The sequence below is a fragment of the Lichenostomus cassidix genome, chromosome 4, assembly GCF_008360975.1.
Source record: "Lichenostomus cassidix isolate B80296 chromosome 4, HeHo_3.0, whole genome shotgun sequence".
NCBI classification, from domain to species: Eukaryota; Metazoa; Chordata; class Aves; order Passeriformes; family Meliphagidae; genus Lichenostomus; species Lichenostomus cassidix.
The window spans coordinates 48,833,035-48,851,910 of record NC_139484.1 but is presented as its reverse complement, the minus strand read 5'-3'; the positions used below and the strand labels follow the sequence as shown (position 1 = coordinate 48,851,910).

Sequence of the window (18,876 nt, the reverse complement as noted above, 5' to 3'; positions counted from 1 at the left end):
GGGATGAGATAAGTCCATGGGTCACACGGTGGGTCCCTGATGGCCCATTGCCTGTCATGCGGGGTGGGTCATTAGCAAGTGATAATAGCTAACGGATGGCCCATTGCCTGTCATCCGGAGTGGGTGATAGCAGCTAATGGCCCACAGCTGGTGGTAATAGAATACTTAACTACATCAATATTGCAACCTAGGACACCCCTTTGCTAAGAGAGGGAAGTGAGAGTGATCCCACTGTAATGAACTTGGCCATTCTCCAGTATCTTTATGACTAAGCCACAAGTCACTATACATGCTTTGACCAAGTCTGCAGGAGAAACAGCGTAGCAATAGGGGTATAGCTTAGTTTCTCCATCTCTTTGGGATGGCTTGTGAAAAGCCACTGGAATCTCAGGAGCACTTGCACATTCCTTAAAGGAGCAATACTTCATACAAGAGTAACAGTTCATCATCTGCTTCAAACTGACCAGGACAGGTCCCACACAGAGGCACTATTACAGGTATATGCAAGTTTCAGAAAGACATCCTGATTTTCTGACACCTCTACTCACCCTCCTGGTTAAAATGGGCCCTGAAGCAGTGCTGTGCTAACCTGAGAACAGATGAGGACAAGACATACATCCTTTGAGTACAGCTTGTCAGTATCCTCTTTTTAATCCCAAAGGAGCAGTGACCAGCCTGCCCTCTCAGGTGCTACAGGGCCAGAGGTAGGTAGCCAAGAGGACATCCACCTGCAGAGACAGCGTGATCTGCCTCTTGGATCACAATGCCTATACAGGTTGCATTGCAACTCTTAGTGCATCCCAAGGTTTTTACATAAAAACAGCACTAGTCAATAGGGAGAAGGAAATGGCATGAGGAAAGATGACAGTTTGATTTTAAGCCCCCATAATTCCCACTCACTTTGAGTGGCTTTTGGTGCGCTTCTCGGAGAAAATTCTTACAGCAGGACAAAAAGCCTCAGGCACGTTTGCCCAAAGTGCCAGGTGATTGCTGCAGAGTAAGTCCCTACATGGAAGCCATTAACATGCACAATCTGGAAGCATGTGGTTCAAGGATACAGCTATTTCAGTCAGATAACAGCGTCTTGTATTGTCTATCCAAACTGTTATACAAATTCCTTAAATCTTCACATATCTGTCCTGAACCTTAAACTGTACCTACATTTCAGTGGGTAAGCAGTTCCAGTAATAACACTCATTACCAAGACACTGATCTTACCTCCTTTTTAACTATTGATACAACATGCTTGAAGGCATACCAGTTAGTAACTCACAAGGTATTATGTAACTAGTTGCAGGGTAATTCTCTACTATCCCAACACTCAATTATTCAACTAAGACGTCTATACCTTCCAGTCTGAAACCTGTTCATGGTCATCCTTCTTTATCCTCCCCTCCATTTCACAACCCCATGCAACACACCAAACACAAACACTGTCATCTCAAGGATTTTAATAGCATTGGCCAATTGAGAATAATAAAAACAAGTAGAAAAAAAGTAACAGTAAAGGCAAAAATATCAAGAGAACATTGGAAGTATTCATTCCTGCTAATTAAATGAGGTAGCAAGCTGATTTATGGGGCTGAATTTATTTTTAACAATTTCTTCACAGCAGAGATTAATTTTTTGCAGATTCATTTAAAAAGCTGCTTTCAGATGGAGTATGTAAGCAGAAGGAAGGAAAAAGATAACCGTCAGGTAACATTGAAGACAATATTTATTTTTCACTTGGGCTGATACCAAATTAAGGCAATTCTGCTTAAGTTCAATGTTCAAACAAGCAGAATGCTCCTCTGCTGAAGACAGGTTGTGTTGCTGTAACTTAGGGAATACTTGCCCCAGGAATTTGTTTAAATCAAAAATGTGGCTGCACATGGAATGTAGGCAAGACAACCAAAGAATGAAAACTGAGCATCTGCCAGCGGATCAGTTTGTAGCTGCTGTCCTCTGGCACTAATTACATGATTGATGCCTGCAGAACTATCTGGTCTCCCAACACATGTAGTTTAGACTGCATCAGTGCCAATGGATCCCAACCAGGATTGGGGCATTATTGCTGAAGTCAGCTCTACCTTAGGGCTGGACCTAAAGCCTACCAATTTACTTAGAACTGATTTTTTTACTTCAGTGCCAACTAGAGCATGTGTTTTAGTGAGCAAAGAATCACCCCAAAAGAAAATGAAAAATTGGTGAGACCAAAGTTCCAGTCTATAAATCACAGTTTATATAGACTGATCACAGTCTATAACTGGACTAAGGTAAAAAGATGTTCTATTTCTTTTGCTTTCATATCACTTGAAATATTTAAAGTGCTGTTTAGGAACATTTCTGGAAGCAGAAATCTGCAGTTTGAAGGTTTTCCACTTGAAAGATGATTCATTATTAAAAACAGGTTTGTACCATCTTCAGTAACCAAAAAAAACTGCTATAAAAATAGAGATTTGAAAATAGTCTGAATTCACATGTACCAGGTACCATTTCTAGTGTAAAACTGGTTACGTTTATGAAAAATATACTTCCTTAAAAAAAGCATAGGCTTACAGTTATTATCACTAAGAAGATCCACAGAATTCCTTCAGAATCTATTAAACATTATACTCTAGGCTTTTTGACAGGTGGATCCTGCAGGCTGAATTTAGGAATTTCACAAGAAGAAGCAAAAGGAATTCTTTTGGCTGACACCTTCTTCCCAATTGTTTCAATCTGAAAAAGAAAGCACATTTAACAAGTGGGTGTGGCAAGCTAACAGTCATGTCAACCTATGAGGAATCTACAAAGAACAGATTTTATGAACAGTAGAATAACACGAGCCACAAAGCAGTGTGCCCAAGGACAATTTCTGTGACTGGAGTTGCAAAGAGTTTGTTTAAAAAACAAAACAACCAACCAGCCCTTCACTGGTATGCCTGCTTTGCCTACTTAAAGCTGCATCTTGACAACCTGAACATTCATCTGCCTCACCTTCCATAGCACTACCAATACAAATGCCAGAAAATGTTTCTGGGTATTCATAAAATGTGGGTTAAGACTCCTTTTCCTAAAAATTTATACTAAATTAGCATATAAAAAGCTTTTTCCCAACCATAATGCGATAGATTTTTGAAGCAAAACAACTCCGAAAGGCTAAAGGCAGCCCATACTACAAGTGAAAGCATGTAACAAAGCCAACACACACATGCCAGGTATGGCAAAATTCAAGAGCAAGGCAAATTCCCCTGATTTCTAGGTCAGACTAATGCAAATCACTAAGGACAGAGATTGTAGAAGACAAAATACCAGCTAGTAACACAGTTCAGACACTCAGTTAATAAGCAGAACTGTAGCTTTCCTTTTAAGTAATGCAGGTCAAATGCAAAGCTCCAAAAGACAGAATACTTCGACTATTCTATTTTAACAAAATTCTGATGAATATATTCTGGGCAGACATCTGAATTAATGCTGAAGGACAGTAGTTTAAATAGTCAAGTAAAGTGTATGTACCATATTTACCCATTAAGAGCTTCAACTGCCTGGTTAAATGATTTAAGACAAGCTGGTTCATAGACAAGGTAAATAACTGTACCTTAGTCAGGAAAAGGTATCAGGAGAGAAATCCTATAGCCATTCTGAGTGTAGGCACAGTAGTCAGGAGTACACAGAATGCAAAATAGCTGAAACATGCATCTGATCTGGCTTGTAGATTTTTATTTTATGGTGTCTAGCTGAGATGCTTCTATCAGATTTTTCTGGGATTTGATGATTTTAGTATTAGTCAAATTCTGTCTATGCTGAAATGGTTCAAGTCTTTCAATCAAGGCTTACTCTGCTTTCCCTGCTTGAGACCTGAGCAGATTTTATTCTGAAATCAGAAATTACTTTGCCTAGAATCACAGAGCTCCACATTCATATTTCCTAATTAATCTTTCACTGTGGAAACAAGTCATAATTGAAATGGTAGGTGTGTTTAAATGGTAGGTGTGTCCAGTTCTGAAAAATAAAAATTAAAACCACAAAAATCCATAGGTTTGGATTGTATACAATGGAATTGCTATTAGCATCAGGCTGTTCAATGCAACAGCTTTTAACAGGGGAGGTTAAAAGACTAGGGCCCTAAAAACTTAAATTTTGGGATTGTCTGTTTAAGACAAAATCCTGTTTATTATTTTATGCAGAGAATATAGGTCAATTGTTAAATGCTTTTGCAATGATATTCTGGATGACAAATCCAGATAATAAATCTGGATGACCAATTGAATTCTGGGAAGCAAACTCACAAACTGGTTAAAAATTCAACTAGAATTTAACAGAAAAAATGCAAAAGTACAGTCTCTGATCTAGACAGTCTTTAAGCCACAGAAGACTTCAGAAGAGAAATTCCTAGGAGAAGTATCACACAGATTAAAATTTGATAAAGAATTTGCTATTAGCTTAGCAAAACACTTAGCTAAAAGGCTAAGCATTTGCTTCTGGGTCCTCTCTCTGGTGTAAACAAACACTGTTGTTTTGAGCTTCTGGCTGATCTTAAACACAAAGGACTAAAAGGACTAATCAATCATCTCCTCCAGCCTCCCATACAATACTTCAGTATTTCACTGACTGCCTTCAGATACATCTTTGTATTCACCGCTTTCACCTCCAGGATCAGCAAGCTTTGTCATGCAAATCCCAGGGGGAAATCTCTTACCAGTTTGTCCAAATGATGATCTCACTGTCTGATAAACATTTGTTACCTACATTACATCTTGTCCTGTGTTTATGTCTCATGTCTCCGGTAAACCTGGTTATGTCGTTCATAAGCAGCAAAAATGTACACACAGCTTACATTTACTTCTGCAGGCAGTATGTTTTGCTATCCTGTTACTGTCAATTTCAAAAGCAACTTTTTTTTTTTTTTTTTTTTTTTTAGTGATACTAAAATAAGAGTCCAAGTGGGGGCTATGGCATAGGTTATAACATACAAACTCATCCCTTCTGCTGGGTGGTAGCAGCAAAGACTGCAGGTCTAGAAGAAACAGTGAAGGGGCTGGTTTTGGAGTCAAATATCCTGCCCAGATTTAGGCATGAGATTTAGCAGTTTTTCACATTTATCTCCTAACTGCCCATTATTTCCCTGATGCAAAGAAGGGAAGAAGAGCATTCAGATGTTAGATTTATGGCGGGATTTTATGATCTCAGAGGTCTTTTCCAACCTAAATGATTCTAAGGTAGGCTTATACTGTGGGATGTTGATGCATAGTCTGGTGTAGCTTCAACTTTAAAGGAGCATCAGGAAAGTAGTAAGATAGTGGAGGAAGACAGCACTAGTGAACACTTTAGAACAGACAGCTTTACATTTAAATCCTCACCTGTAGAGGTTGTTTTCTACCTTGCTACTCAGTCACTGAAGAGGGAGAGCAAGAGCAAAGAGAACAGAAGAAACACAGGAAGCATCACCCAGCTGATTACCTGGAAGCCAATGACTTGCAGCTCATTGTGAAGATCATCTAAAACTCTCCTACCATCAAAGATAAATGCAGGCTTTAGCATTTTCTTGTGAATACGTTCATAATCCAACTCCTGTAAAGAGTAATTAAAGCACATGGAATAAATAAATCGCATAACACTCCCTCTTTTTTCTTTAGTTTAAATGAAAGATCACATTTACCTTAAACATGTCCCATTCAGTGCAAATTACAAGGGCATGAGCTCCATCACAGGCTTCATAGGGATCTTTACTGATAGTGACCAACCGAGACACTGTAATAGAACAAAAATAGTTTTATTCTGCATGTCTTTAGCATCAGTCTGGCAATTTCTGGCACATGAGTATCCTTCCTTGCCCTACACAAACAAGTGGTTTCAAGTCACTCACCTAGAGATTTTCTACCAAGATACTTACCACTTTGATTTTACTTATTTAAATGAAAGCAGCTCATACCTGGCATCTGAGTAGTCAGAGCACTTAAGTGTTTCAAGTCAAGCATTCAAATTTGATGTAAACAGTCAAGCACATCTCTAGAATTAGAAGGTACTATGGAGTGTTCAGTGCCAGCTCTCAGAAAGGTCACTGTCTGTACAGCAGCAGCACATCAGTTTCTATTTAACACTCAGTTCACACTAGACAAGAGACACCCAGAGCTCCCCAGGGGCTGCCTGACCAGCTGCCTAGAGGAAAGCCTCCCCTTTTGCTAATTCAAGAGCATGTCAAATAATGTATACCCTTCATTCTTTGTCACAGCTCAGTTTGCTCCATTTCTTCATCTCTAGAAGCCTTATCTATTCTCCCCATCCACCAGCTCCATCCCCCCCTGCCCCCCATAAGAAAATAGAAGCCCTAAATAGTCCTTATCACTCCCCAAGAAATTTCTAATCATAGATGATTAAAGTCTTCTTGAATGTAAGGGAACAAAGTAATTTGGAAGTGATATGAGGGAAGAGAAAATGCTCAATAGTGCATTCCAGAATTACTTCTTTATTTCTATTTTAGATATGCAAGAAAGAACTAATACAAGATCGTACTTGAGACACAAAGGAACTGTCAGAACAACTAGTTTCTCCTTCTGGACATTCTTCTTTCTCTTCCATTTAATTATGCAGAGATAAAAGTCTAGGCATCTTTTGAAATAAGTATTTATTGAAAGAAAAATATACAATAGTTGAGAATTAGCATTTATCTATAAAAGCTATGGGGAAAGGAAGAAGAATGAGAGTAGTTCTAGTAAGTGCAACAAACAGCACAATGATGTCATGCTGAAAATTAGTTTATAATATTTAAACAGACCCTGGCTTTATGGAGAATAGGGTGGGAAGAGGGGAATAAACTTCACATGGGCATTCTTACCTTGGTTATCTTCTGAGACACCCAGATGTGAGAGATCGAAGATGATTTGTTCCTTAGGTACTTTAGGGTCATAGATATGGAGCTTTGCCCCTTCATCCATTAAATATTTGCTAATGTAGATACTGGATGACTCTCTAAGGAAGAGAATAAATCAGTTAAAGAACCAGGTGACACATTTCAAGTAATGAAAGTCTTCAAGTATCATGATATGCAATGCCAGAGTTTATAATATTTACATTAAATATCTTAGTGGCAACCATGACAGCAGGAAACCTGAAATCTTGAGGGACACCAAAGAAAATAATATGAAAAGGTCTGTATCTCTTTTGCTGAATCATGCACGAGAGATAATGAGTCCCAGGACTCCTACTGACCAAAATTATGAAGGCCTAGAGCTTATAAACTTTCCCCACAAACTGCAGTTGAAGAGTTGTATCAAGTTTGAGCTTCTGAAAACAGAATTAACCACTTCAGGAATCCAAGCTGAAACTCTGATTTCACAAGGTGATTTAGAACCAGCTGCAAAAGTGTTTGCATTCTTTTCTGTGGAGAATGGGAGGACTTTGTCAAAATCTATCTTTGCTTATGCGAGTTAATAAGGACTAGAATTATCTGCAACTTCTGCATGATTCAGGTCTCTTGGAGAGGTCAAGAATCAATCCTCACCCATTAAAGAAAGACTAATCCTTGTTACAAACCAATTCAGTCACGAGAAATGAAGGGTCCCCTATCTGAGCTATTAATTCAGCTCAGTGGGGGGCATTAGCTGTGTGGCTGGTGACAACTGTAGGGACTCTATGCTGGTAAACTGAGCTTGCTTGCTTACCTTGTGTCCCCAGTATCCTTTTTGAAAGCAAACCCTAAAATAGCAATCTTCTTGTCAGTGACAGTATTAAACAAGCTGTCAATAATGCGGGAAGCAAATCTTCTTCTCTGATAATCATTCATGTCTATCACCTGAAATAACAGAAGACATGATAGTACAGGAGGGAGCCATTTTCAACTATAAACAGATTCTATTAACCATCAAGCCAAACTACCCACACATAAATTTAACAGAGGCTTAAAAGAGAAAGCTAAGCATTTTTACTCAGTACCATATGCAATCCAAAGACAAACTCAGTTAAGTTATGAAATTCTAAGATAAATCCTATTTAACGAGTGAATACTGATACACATACACACATCTTAAAAGGCATTATTTGGTTTAAACACTAGGACCTTTTTCAGATTGCTTTAAAAAAAAAAAAATAAGACTTATTGCTTTAAATGTCTCTGCCTAGAATACAATTTCAGTGTTAAGGTACTTGATGTCATATGGACATCCCATCACCAGACCTACACTTGTTTACACGCCATGAGTAACTACTGTGAGAATATTTTTAGGCTTTTTAATCCACGCTAACAGATGCCAATACACAAAACTTGTGTAAATCAACCACACCTAGATGCCTCGCTTTTGTTATTTTGTTATTACATGAAAGTGGGTTCAATCACTAATTATTCCTCTACTTTCCTCCAGCCTGCTTCACACTTTGATCTCCAGCCCTTACACACAGAGGACACTGGGCCACTGGTAAAACACTAAAGCTAGGTTACCCCACCTTGCCAGTGTTCCAAGTGGATTGCAAAGAGCTACACAACCCTCTGGGTTTTGAAACTTTTAATCCAAATCCAGAATTAACAGGAGCAACCCACAAAACATAAGGTAAAAACTATTCACTAGAAGGGTATTGGTGAATCAGATTTATTTGAGGAAAGAAAATAAAAACAGCGAGATTTATGCAACTCAACAGGGCAGTGACAGGCAATGAATGTACAGTTGGCAGGGCAAGAGGAATGTGTTTCTTTCCATACATAAATTTTCAAGGAATGAGGATTTTGGTATTAGATCACCCTCCCCTCTTCAAAGGCCAGAGAGAATAAAAATCAGGATTCTGGGACTGCTTTGATCAAGCATATCCTCCAGAATTTGCCTCTGGTCTGAGCTCTCCCACTGCCAAGAGTGCAGTGCTCAGGCCACAAAGAAGGGGCTCATACAGCTGGTTATAAGGGTGCACATTAGTGCACATTACATGACTCGAGCAGTGTGGGCTGGGGCAGACAGACCTCTGAGATGACAATAGTGCTCTGAGGAAGCAGAAGGTACAGCTAGGGGGTTGTAGTACAAGCATGGCATTTTACCTTACTTTAACTCTGCAAAAGCTGTTCTTACTATCCCATCTGTCCACAGCTTAATAAGCCATAGAGAAACACTGCAAATAACACTGCTCTTGAAAAAGAGTAAGAGAGCATAAAAGCATCAAAAGCATTTCAACTGGTTTGTTTATAGCAACAATGCAAACATTAAGGCTTTTGTTAAAGACACCTCCAGATAGAGCAAACTAAGTGTTCCTATGCCTTTGGGTTGCCAAGCTACCAAGTAGTCTGCATTTTGAGAAGGATCCTTCTGCTCTCACAGGATAGAACCAAACCAACTTGTTTCTTTCAAGACAGAAGTAATTTTTCCATATTAATCAGATTATCTGTGAGGCAACATGGTTAGTTCCTGCAGCTCATGCTGCTGCACGGACTGTCTGTTGTCTGCTTTCATCTTACAGTGAGTAAAACCAGTAGTTTAGTGAAGCAAATATCAGAACCTAGGGCTCCTCCTCTTCCCTACTATGCTGATGCATCCATGTACTACACTGAACCAAACCTCTCCTGGATGCTTGCACAAGGTTCATACAGTATATTAGTCTCTCTCCACTGATGGGTTGCAGGCTTCTCTACCATGGACTAGGCTATCCTAATGAAGCATGTTTTTAAGCAAGACATCAATCCAAACCTCCGAAGAGGCAGACAGCATAAAACCCATGTCTTCCTTGTCCCAAACAATTAATGTATGAGTTACAGTTGCAAGCAAGTAACTAGGCCGCTGACTAGGCCCTGGCTGGATGGAAAACTCTCTGAACAGGGCATTGAGAGTCACTGGACATCACAGGCAATGGAGGAAGTTGGCAACAGTCACAGAGAGCAGAGATGGCAGAATTTTACAGGCAGTTATGGGGGAATTACAAGTGAGATCCAGCCAAGCTTCAGACATTTGGAAGGAAACACTGGGGACCTCGTGGGGAACAGAACCTTGCAAAGCCAACAAAGCCTAAGTAAACCCATCAACAGCACCATATGTCCATGATGATCTAGATAACAATACAATACCGGACTTCAGTACAGATGAGGGACAACTGACCAAATGACAGTAGTAGTACTGGCAGTTTGTTTCTTTGGCAGCAGACTGGGATGGAGAAGAGTGAAGGGAAAAAGGCTAGCCAAAACGAAGATCAAAAAAAGCAAAGCTAATCAGGTAGGCAAGTCTTGTACTTGGTATTCTGGGGGCATCTGCTAGGCAGCCTTATACTTGACCACCACAGACAAATTAGGACAATAAACCAAAGGGGTTTTTTGACCATACCACACATCTCAAAGCCACTTCTCATTCAGGACTGGGAAGTAAGGTGATGTGCCTTCATTGGTTAATAGGAAAACGCTTGCTAGTACAGTCTGGGTATTATTGCTGCATTGGAGCTAGGCCTGAGAGCATCCATATCGTCCCAACCACTCCTAACATTAAACCAGGGAACAACAACAGCAACCATGTTCATTTAAAAAAATAGATCTGCTAAGCTCTTTCAAAACTGTAAAAGCAGACCCTGAGGGAAAGAGCACAAGTTTTGAATTCAAAGTGGACAGACACCCAACTGCAAGAGGAAGACAGGAGACACATGCTTTACATTTTCTAGTGCTGCTTCTAGACAGCTTCCCAATACATTTCATCCAGGTAACTTGATTCACCCCAAAACAGCCTAAGCAAATATCAAATGCCAGTGTTAGCCCGAGAGCCCTAAAATGTAAAGGTGATCAGCATTAAGGTATCTGCTTTTTAGAGCTGAAACAGTTTATGTGTGCACAATGCTTAAAAGCTCAATGCCTGAAAGCTGAGCGCTGAAGAAACACCACCCTCTGAAAAAACTGGTGAAGAACTTTTACCTGTTGCCAGTAGCGAGCTACCTCAGGTAAGTTCAGTGCCTCACAGAGGTACACTAAATTCAAGACATCTTTCTGAAAACAGCTACCTCCAAACCCTGAAACAGAAAGAAGTTATTTTACAGGTGACTAAGGTACTGATCCAAGCCATTCTGGGGAATCAAGTAGTTTTTGGAAATCATAGTCAGCATTATAATTCTTCCCAGTATTTTCATTTGCTAGCAGTGAAAACCTTAAAAATCTCTTAAAATCCAACTCCTGCACCTACTTCCTTTGTCAGTTACAGAAAGCTTGATTACGCTTCAGGTTCCACTGCAATCAATGGAAGTTTTAACACAGAAACCTGAACTTGCATGAGAAAAAGTAACTATAAGCCAATATTGCAAGTAGGTAGACAAGCTCCTGGGTCTGCTCTCCCCCCACCTCATGATTCAGACTAATATTTCTCAAAATAAGTGTGTTAAGATTAGGTTCTTTCCTCCTACACCCCTGAATGGATATCTAATCATTGCCAAGAACCAAAGATCACCACAGCTGACCAAGGGAGAACTGAGACAATTAGAGGGATCCTTGAACCTAGAACTCTGCTCAGCCAGCAGAGTCCTGGTAGCAACACACTGTAGAAGCAATTATAACAATAGGAATTCTGGTAATTCATTTGCTATCTTTTTCACTCTTGCATAGAGTCTAGGATAGGTTCTATTTAAGAAGGTTATTTTAAAGTCACACTTTCTAACATGAAACCATACAGACAGACTGTAGTCTTGTTCTGAAGTTTGAAAGTTTGATGTACTGATCACCACTTTATCTCACTTTACTCTCTCATAAATCTAATCCAGAAATGACTGTATGTGGCACTTAGTGCCATGGTCTAGTTGACAAGGTGGTGATTGGTCAAAGGTTGGACTCAATCTTGGAGGTCTTTCCCAACCTTAGAATTCTATGAATTCATCCTACAAATTAGACACTGCCATTACACACTCTGAACTAGAGATATTCCCTCCCTCAGGCCACTGGCAGCAACTCCCAAACAAAATTGCAGCAGCTGCAACTGGGAAGACATCTTCGAGAGCACTGTCATCAGTGATGCTTCAGAAAAATATAAAGCCACAGATTTTCTTTCCAGTGTCACAGACAGGATAAACCATGCACTCTGAACTCTCCAGTTTCAGGCTGCTGGGTCTAGAGCAACCTCCGTCCTTCACATTTTACCAGAAAAACAGATATATACTAGTATAGCAGTATCTTCACCATTAAGCACTTCTAATGCTGTAGAATATTTCAGAGAATCAGATTACTTACTTCAAAAACACTATTTCTGCACTATTAAACAGAAGCCCGGGGGGAAAAAGAAAGGAAGAATTTTTCATTTACCAACACTGGCTTTGAGAAATTTATTTCCAATTCTTTGGTCTGTTCCAATAGCTCTTGCTACTTCTTCCACATCTGCTCCTGTAGCTTCACACAGAGCACTGATTGAGTTAATGCTGCTGATTCTTTGGGCAAGGAAAGCATTAGCTGCCTATAAATAAAAAGCATAGTAAAGAACTTCATTTTCCCAGAAACCAAGATGTCCACAGACCAAAGGGAGTTGCTACTGAAAGGATTACTTTAGTATCTATGCAACTCTGTTGACATACAAAAGGGTAACAAAGAGTTTAATACATGGATGCCAGTTAATGGGATTTAAGCAAAACAAGGCTTAACTTGCAGAGTTTGAACCATTTTATGATGGTAATCAGTTTCTGCACTGGAGGTTTACTCTTAGTAATTAATAACACAGCAATAAAAGTGAGAAAACGTCTTCATGGAAAGTTGATATCTATTAACTACATCAGCTGAGAACTGGAAAAGATCAATACCCTGTGACATATATGTTGGGTCCTCCCAACCTCACCTGTCCTTCCTAGCTGTATCACTCACTATCAACACAATTCTGCTTCTGAGCTTTGTCTCACACCCTTTGCTCACTGCAGACCACAGCAGTGAGTAACACTAACCAGTTTAGAAAGTTCTGATGACCAGGTATTGGTTGTGAGGATTTTTTCTTTGGGCACCCAGTGCTCATAAACAGCACAAAGAGCACGGACAGCCTTCTGTCCCTCTGGAGAGTCATCTCCACCGATAAGCACTCTGTCTGGGTTCTTCAGGTCCTTGATGGCTGTTCCTTCAGCAAGGAACTCTGGGTTAGATAGCACCTACAGGCACAGGAAAAAAGGAGCAACAAATAAAAGCCAAAAGTAACAGCCAGCCTTTAAAGACACAACTCAAAGATTATGTTTACCTGCAAATCCAAGTTAGGCTTAGTATTAGCATCAAATATTCGACGAATGCTCTCTGCAGCACGTACTGGAACTGTGCTTTTCTCAGTGACAATTTTATAGCCATTTGAATTTTGCACAATTCTTCTAGCACAAGCTTCAATGTATTTCAGATCAGCTGCTCGGCCTTTTCCCATCCCATAGGTCTTTGTTGGTGTATTGACCTAATTACAAATACACGTAAAGGGAGGAAATGTTACAGGTGTTAAGAGGCAAGGTGAAATTGTTAAGACTGATGGACATTTTCCTTCTTAGAGGAAGGAAAATGCTTCTACCTTAGAATTATTCTGGTTGCCATACCAGATGAACAGCTATTAGCTGTCTCAATTACTCATTTTGTTTTCTATGGAAAGCTCACTGGCCTCTATTCAAACAAGATTAAACAAGAGCAATTCATAGCAGCTCTGCAGGTTTTGATGAAACATAATCCTTATTCTGGAAACACCGGTAATTTTTTCATGATTATGGCAAACCACTTTTTGTTACCTGTCCCACACTAGGAGTGCAAAGGCTCACATAAAAATCTTGTGGCCCAGTGAGGCAACTATAGCTTAAACTCACTTTGCAATGAAACCCAAGTGTAGGACTGATGAAAATTAGTATACACAGAAAAGGCAACATGAGGGAAAACACGTCGTTTAGATTAAGACAGAGGGTCCTTTTCAGTATAAGTGGAAAGAAGAAATGGCAACATGTAAAACACAACAGCTTGTTTTGAACCAAGGACAGGTGGCAATATATGGGCTGTATTAGTGGCAGTCATCCAGCCACATAGCATTCATTTTAGACTTAATGAATGAAGGAAAATATTATCAGAATGGGAGCTTCATAGTACAGTGCCTTAACAAAGAGGAGCTCTCAAGGAAAAAGGACTTTGACAAAAAAATGCAGCTGTGGCCTACCAAGACAAATAGCAATCAGTTCTTTTGGATTCTGTATTAGTAACAACCTCTGTATTACAAAAGGTTCATCTTTGACTGAATCCTCTTTCTAGTGGCGTCAATAGCTTCGAAATATTTAAGCTAGCCCCTCTTCCATTAATACACTACTTTTAAAAGCTTCTAGAAATAAGTCATTTTTGTAACTACACAACCAGCATATGATTTGCATACCTGTCTAGGAACTTTATCAGTATTATCAAGGTCCCATAGATTTCAGCAGTACACTGCAATGACAGATGCACTACATTCTGCTCTAAAGACTCCATGCACTTAACTAAGTTAAACATCAACATAACCATTTTGACTTAGAACCTGTTCATTTGTCAAAGGTGCCACTGGCTATAAGAAAAACAAATAAAAGCTTACTTAATACTTCTCCCACAGTACACAGAAAGACAAGGAGAAATCTGTGACACAATGACATGACATTGCTAACTGAATCTACACAACTAAACAAAGGCATCTTCCTTAAAGAAAAGCAACAAAGATTTCACAAGAGGAAAAAAAAATTAAAAAGGCAAACACAATCACCTTCTCCCCCTAAACTTACAGAAATAAATACAAGATCAGCTTCTCTAATGGCATCATCAATACTGGTAGAAAAGAAGAGGTTTTTTCCTCGACAGGATTCTACTACTTCTTGTAACCCTGGCTGAAAAAAAAAGCAGAAAGAAAACCAGTTAAGGTTAATGCAGTTAGAACAGCAAACTCTAAGCCCAAACATCATATAATTTCAGACACAGAAAGATTTTCTTCTTCCCCCCTCAGTGCACCATGTTTTCAGTCTGACGAAGTAAAGCTTCTAAGACTTACATGGTAAAAAAAATTAGGCTCTTTCTTATTCAAAAGACTCAAAATGCTACCTTGAAACTTTTAGCCACACTAAATTGCTATTTGCACAACCAGATTTTAGCCTTCAGTTATTCCTGTGCTCAGTTCTACTACCATGAGAAGCAATTAAAGAAATACCTGGAGAGTGATGTTTAGTAGATTCAAGAAGTCTTATAATATTCCCTAGGCTGCAAACAAAAGAGATGTTGTTTGCAAAACCTCCTTTTCCCTCTTTCCATGATCTACCCAACATCAGATCTAAGCCTGATTCAGCACAAAAAAACCCTCCATAAAGAAGTCTTCCACCAAGTAAGCAAGCCCAAATCCAGTAAAGTTAGGCAGCAGAGACACACAGGATATCAAGACCACTCCTTTTAGCAACCGCCCATCTTTGGGCCAGATTAAACTTATCATGGCACCACTCCTACAGTGTGGAAGAATCACAACACCCATAATATGACGAAATCTTTTCCAGAGACACATATTGTGCTGTAACACTTTCCCTTCCCTTAACACTTCAATTCAGACGAGAGATGCAGAAGGTCACACATACATGAGAAATCCTCTGTACTAGAATGGTCTAAAAAAAAAAATTTACCCAAGATATAGCTGTCATAGATAAAAGAAGCCTTTATTTTTGTTTGAATAGTTAGTCATACACTTTAACAAGGCAACCAAATCTCCAACTTGAGACACCTATCATGACATTAGATATATGAGTAAATGCCAGAAAGGCAAAGGTTCACTAGATGGAGAGAAGAAAACAATACAGAAGCTTTCTTACGCAAGACATTTTTACTGTCTCATTTTATATCAAATACCACCTACTCAGAAGAAAAACAAAGGTCAGAATAAGCAAAATAACATGTTACAACCCATCATATGTTCCAACTATGGTCTTACAATGGGATGTAAATAGAAAGGCAGCCCAACAGACAATTTCTGACGCTGAAAAGAAAAAACCCGAACCAAAAAATTATAAAAACCTCACTGTGCAATGACTCAATTTTACAACTGTCTGAACTAACTCTTGGCAGTTTTTGTACATTCTTTGTAAGCAAAGGACACCATTCCAGGAAACAGATGTTACAACTTTGGGGTTTTTAAAAAAAAAAAAAAAAAACATGCCAAAACTGACTCTACTTTAGCTCATTCAGTCTCAGTGTTAAAAGAAAACAAAGTACTTGCTTTCATAATCTTTATCCATGTCTCACCTGCTAATCTGAACATTGTACACATTTTCTTCTGAATTTATATGACAAAGGAGGTCTATTCATCTTCACTTAGTCACAGTATAGCTTTGGTTTTAAGAGGGAAGATTTCTCAGAGCAAAAGAGCAACTGTTAGTACCAGGCAGATGCCTTGTCTTTGGGAGATGAGTGAAGATTAAGTATTCACTCTTATTAAAAACTCATATCTATCAAAACCGTATTTCACGAAAGAATGAAGGAAAGAAAAAGAGACCTATTCTTTGATGCTGAAAAAGAGTGGAAAACAACAAATGCTAAGAGAAGCAAAACAGAAAAATGCTTTATGTATTTTCAAATTAAAGTAATTCTCCAATGAAGGAGTGACAGTGTAGCACATTTATTTGGTCTAGTCTTCCCAAGTCGGATTGAAGCTTTATGGTACAACTGAATCAGAAACATTTCTGTCCTCATCTTTCCACACAGTTAAAGTTGGGCAGCACAGATTGCATTTTGGCAGTATTCAGAATGTGAATAAAGCTTACAGCTCAGTATTACACGTTCATGCTGTGCTACCACACAGGCAGTAATATATGTAACTGAGCAAGAGAACAATGCTATGGTCAAACCAGGTCCCAAAAGAAAGTCAGCATGATTTAGCACAATTCACTATATATAGAATTACATTTTCCTTATTAGGCCCTTCCTACAATCATTAATATCCATCTGCATCAGCTACATTAAGTTATTTCAAAAATCTGGTTTAATGAGCAGTAGTCACAAGCAGCTGTTCCAGAATACTCTTTTTGAAGGACATCACTAACGTGCTAAGCTTGACAAGCTTCAAAAATGGGCTATGGGGAAATGCCATGTGGTGGGTGGCAAGCAAAGGCAACATTGGCTGGAAGAAGAAACAATAGTAATGTTTACCTCGTAGATTGGGAGCGTGTCTGAATTCCAGGCATTGATTCTGGCCTCATTGACATCCACAACAGTAACTTTGATACTGGGGCACATTTGCGCAATAACACTACAAGTTGGCCCACCAACATAACCAGCACCAATGCAGCAAATCTTCTTAATTTCAAACATGATTGCTCTAGTAAGAGGAGGGGGAAATGGAAAATTTGTAAATAGGAGTTACAAATTAAAATACCGGCCAACAATTCAAGGAAAACAAGGAGTATTAGTGATTCCAGATTTTACTATGCGTGGCCCACAGAAACGTTTTCTTACGGCTGATGGCTTGAAATGAACCGCTACTTGCCTCTCCAGCCCGGGCAGGCTTTGGCGCCTGCCCTCTGCGGAGCGCCAGCACACAGCCCATCAAGGAAGCGTTTGTGCGGCCGCTCTGAGCCCTGGCAGCCCCAACAGCACCCGCGGGCCGAGCAATCGCTGATGCCGCGGCAGCCCCGGGCACGAGCAGCGACCGCGGCTGCAAACAGCGCTCAGCCCGAGGCTGCGGACACAGCCGCGCCCTGCCCCCGGAGCCCCTCGGCCGGGAAAGGGAGGCCGCGGCTCCCGCCTCCTCCCCGAAAACGAGTGCGGGCCGAGCTGACCGCGCTGCCCCGGGCCGGGCCGACCCCGCGGGCTCCATCCCCGGCAGCGCAGCGGGCAGGGAGCGGCTCCCGGCCCCGCGCTCTGGGGCGGGAAGGGCCCCCGGGACCGCAGCGGGGGGACTCCCGGCCGCCACCGCAGCCGCAGCACGGAGACTTACCGTGGGCAGACAGGCGCGGTCCGGCGCCGCGGATCGAGCGGGAGAGCTGCGGCAGGGATGCTCGGGGAGGATGCGCGCCGAGCTCAGCGCGACGCTCCGCGGTGAGGGGAGCGGCAGCCGCGGTGCCCGCTATTTAAAGGGCCGCGGCGGGCCCCAGGCGCCCGCTTCATGGCGAGGACGCCGAGCGAGGCCGGCTCCCTCCTCCTTCCCCGGGGGCGGAGAACGGCGCCGGCCCGCCCGCCCGCGCTCCCCGCCCGCCGCCGTGGCGGCGAATGGCCGCGGGACAGCTCGGGCAGGCGCGGCTCGGCCCAGCCCGGCCCGGCAGGGCGGTGAGGGGCCGCGGGGCCCCCGGGCACGGCTGGGAGCGCGGGCCTGGGTGGGGCCGGGCCGGGCCGCTGAGCTGCTCTTGGCTTTGCTGCAGGGTGTTTGTGCAAGAGAACTTAATTGTAGTGGTTGAACATGCGGGTGAATAATTTTCTGTCCTTCAGCTATGGTTACTGTGAAGGAAAGAACGCGGTGTTCATTCTCTCTCCTGTACTGTAGCACCGGCTCAACAAAGAGAAGTGCAGGGAAACGTGGAAAGGTTACAGTAAAGCACAGTGTTTAAAGTCCAGGCTGCGAAATAGGAAGGCAATAAAACGAGCTTGCACTCTCTTGCCCTTGTGGGCACTGCCCAGGGACCTCTTGCCTAGCAGTATTAAAGTTCTCAGATACTGCTCTTGCCCTTTATGTAAACACGGTGTGATATTAGTATACTGCATCTCACTTTGGGAGCAGAAAGATAGTGTGAAATCTGCAGTCTTTTCTTCTCCAGTACCTTTAGGTTCATTTAAATGTACTGGAGAAAGTTCATACTGCCTCACCTAGAAGCTGCGTGGCATGGAGTTTTGCTTCATCTGCAATATTGTAGTGATTTATGCTTTAAAAATATTACAATTTCTATGTTAAATGTTGCCAGACTAGGTGGATAATACATGTATGTTCTTATCAAAGTGACTAGAGGATTGCCTTGCTCTTATGTGGCATTTTCAGCTATAGCTGTTAAAATATATTT

General features: G+C 41.0%; 1 protein-coding gene across 1 annotated transcript; it reads right to left on the bottom strand.

Annotated features, from left to right (window-relative positions):
* Positions 1-1,434: 1,434 nt before the first annotated feature.
* UGDH (UDP-glucose 6-dehydrogenase) lies at positions 1,435-18,021 on the bottom strand. The gene is made up of 12 exons (XM_085059127.1): positions 17,823-18,021; positions 17,036-17,204; positions 14,638-14,739; positions 13,110-13,310; positions 12,826-13,023; positions 12,200-12,347; positions 10,829-10,923; positions 7,626-7,756; positions 6,800-6,933; positions 5,624-5,715; positions 5,425-5,535; positions 1,435-2,703 (listed from the first exon to the last, which is right to left on the bottom strand). Exons 2-12 carry the CDS (start codon positions 17,195-17,197, stop codon positions 2,593-2,595), a joined length of 1,485 nt encoding a protein of 494 aa, XP_084915253.1. The 5' UTR covers positions 17,198-17,204; positions 17,823-18,021; the 3' UTR covers positions 1,435-2,592.
* Between the last annotated feature and the right edge of the window lie 855 nt (positions 18,022-18,876).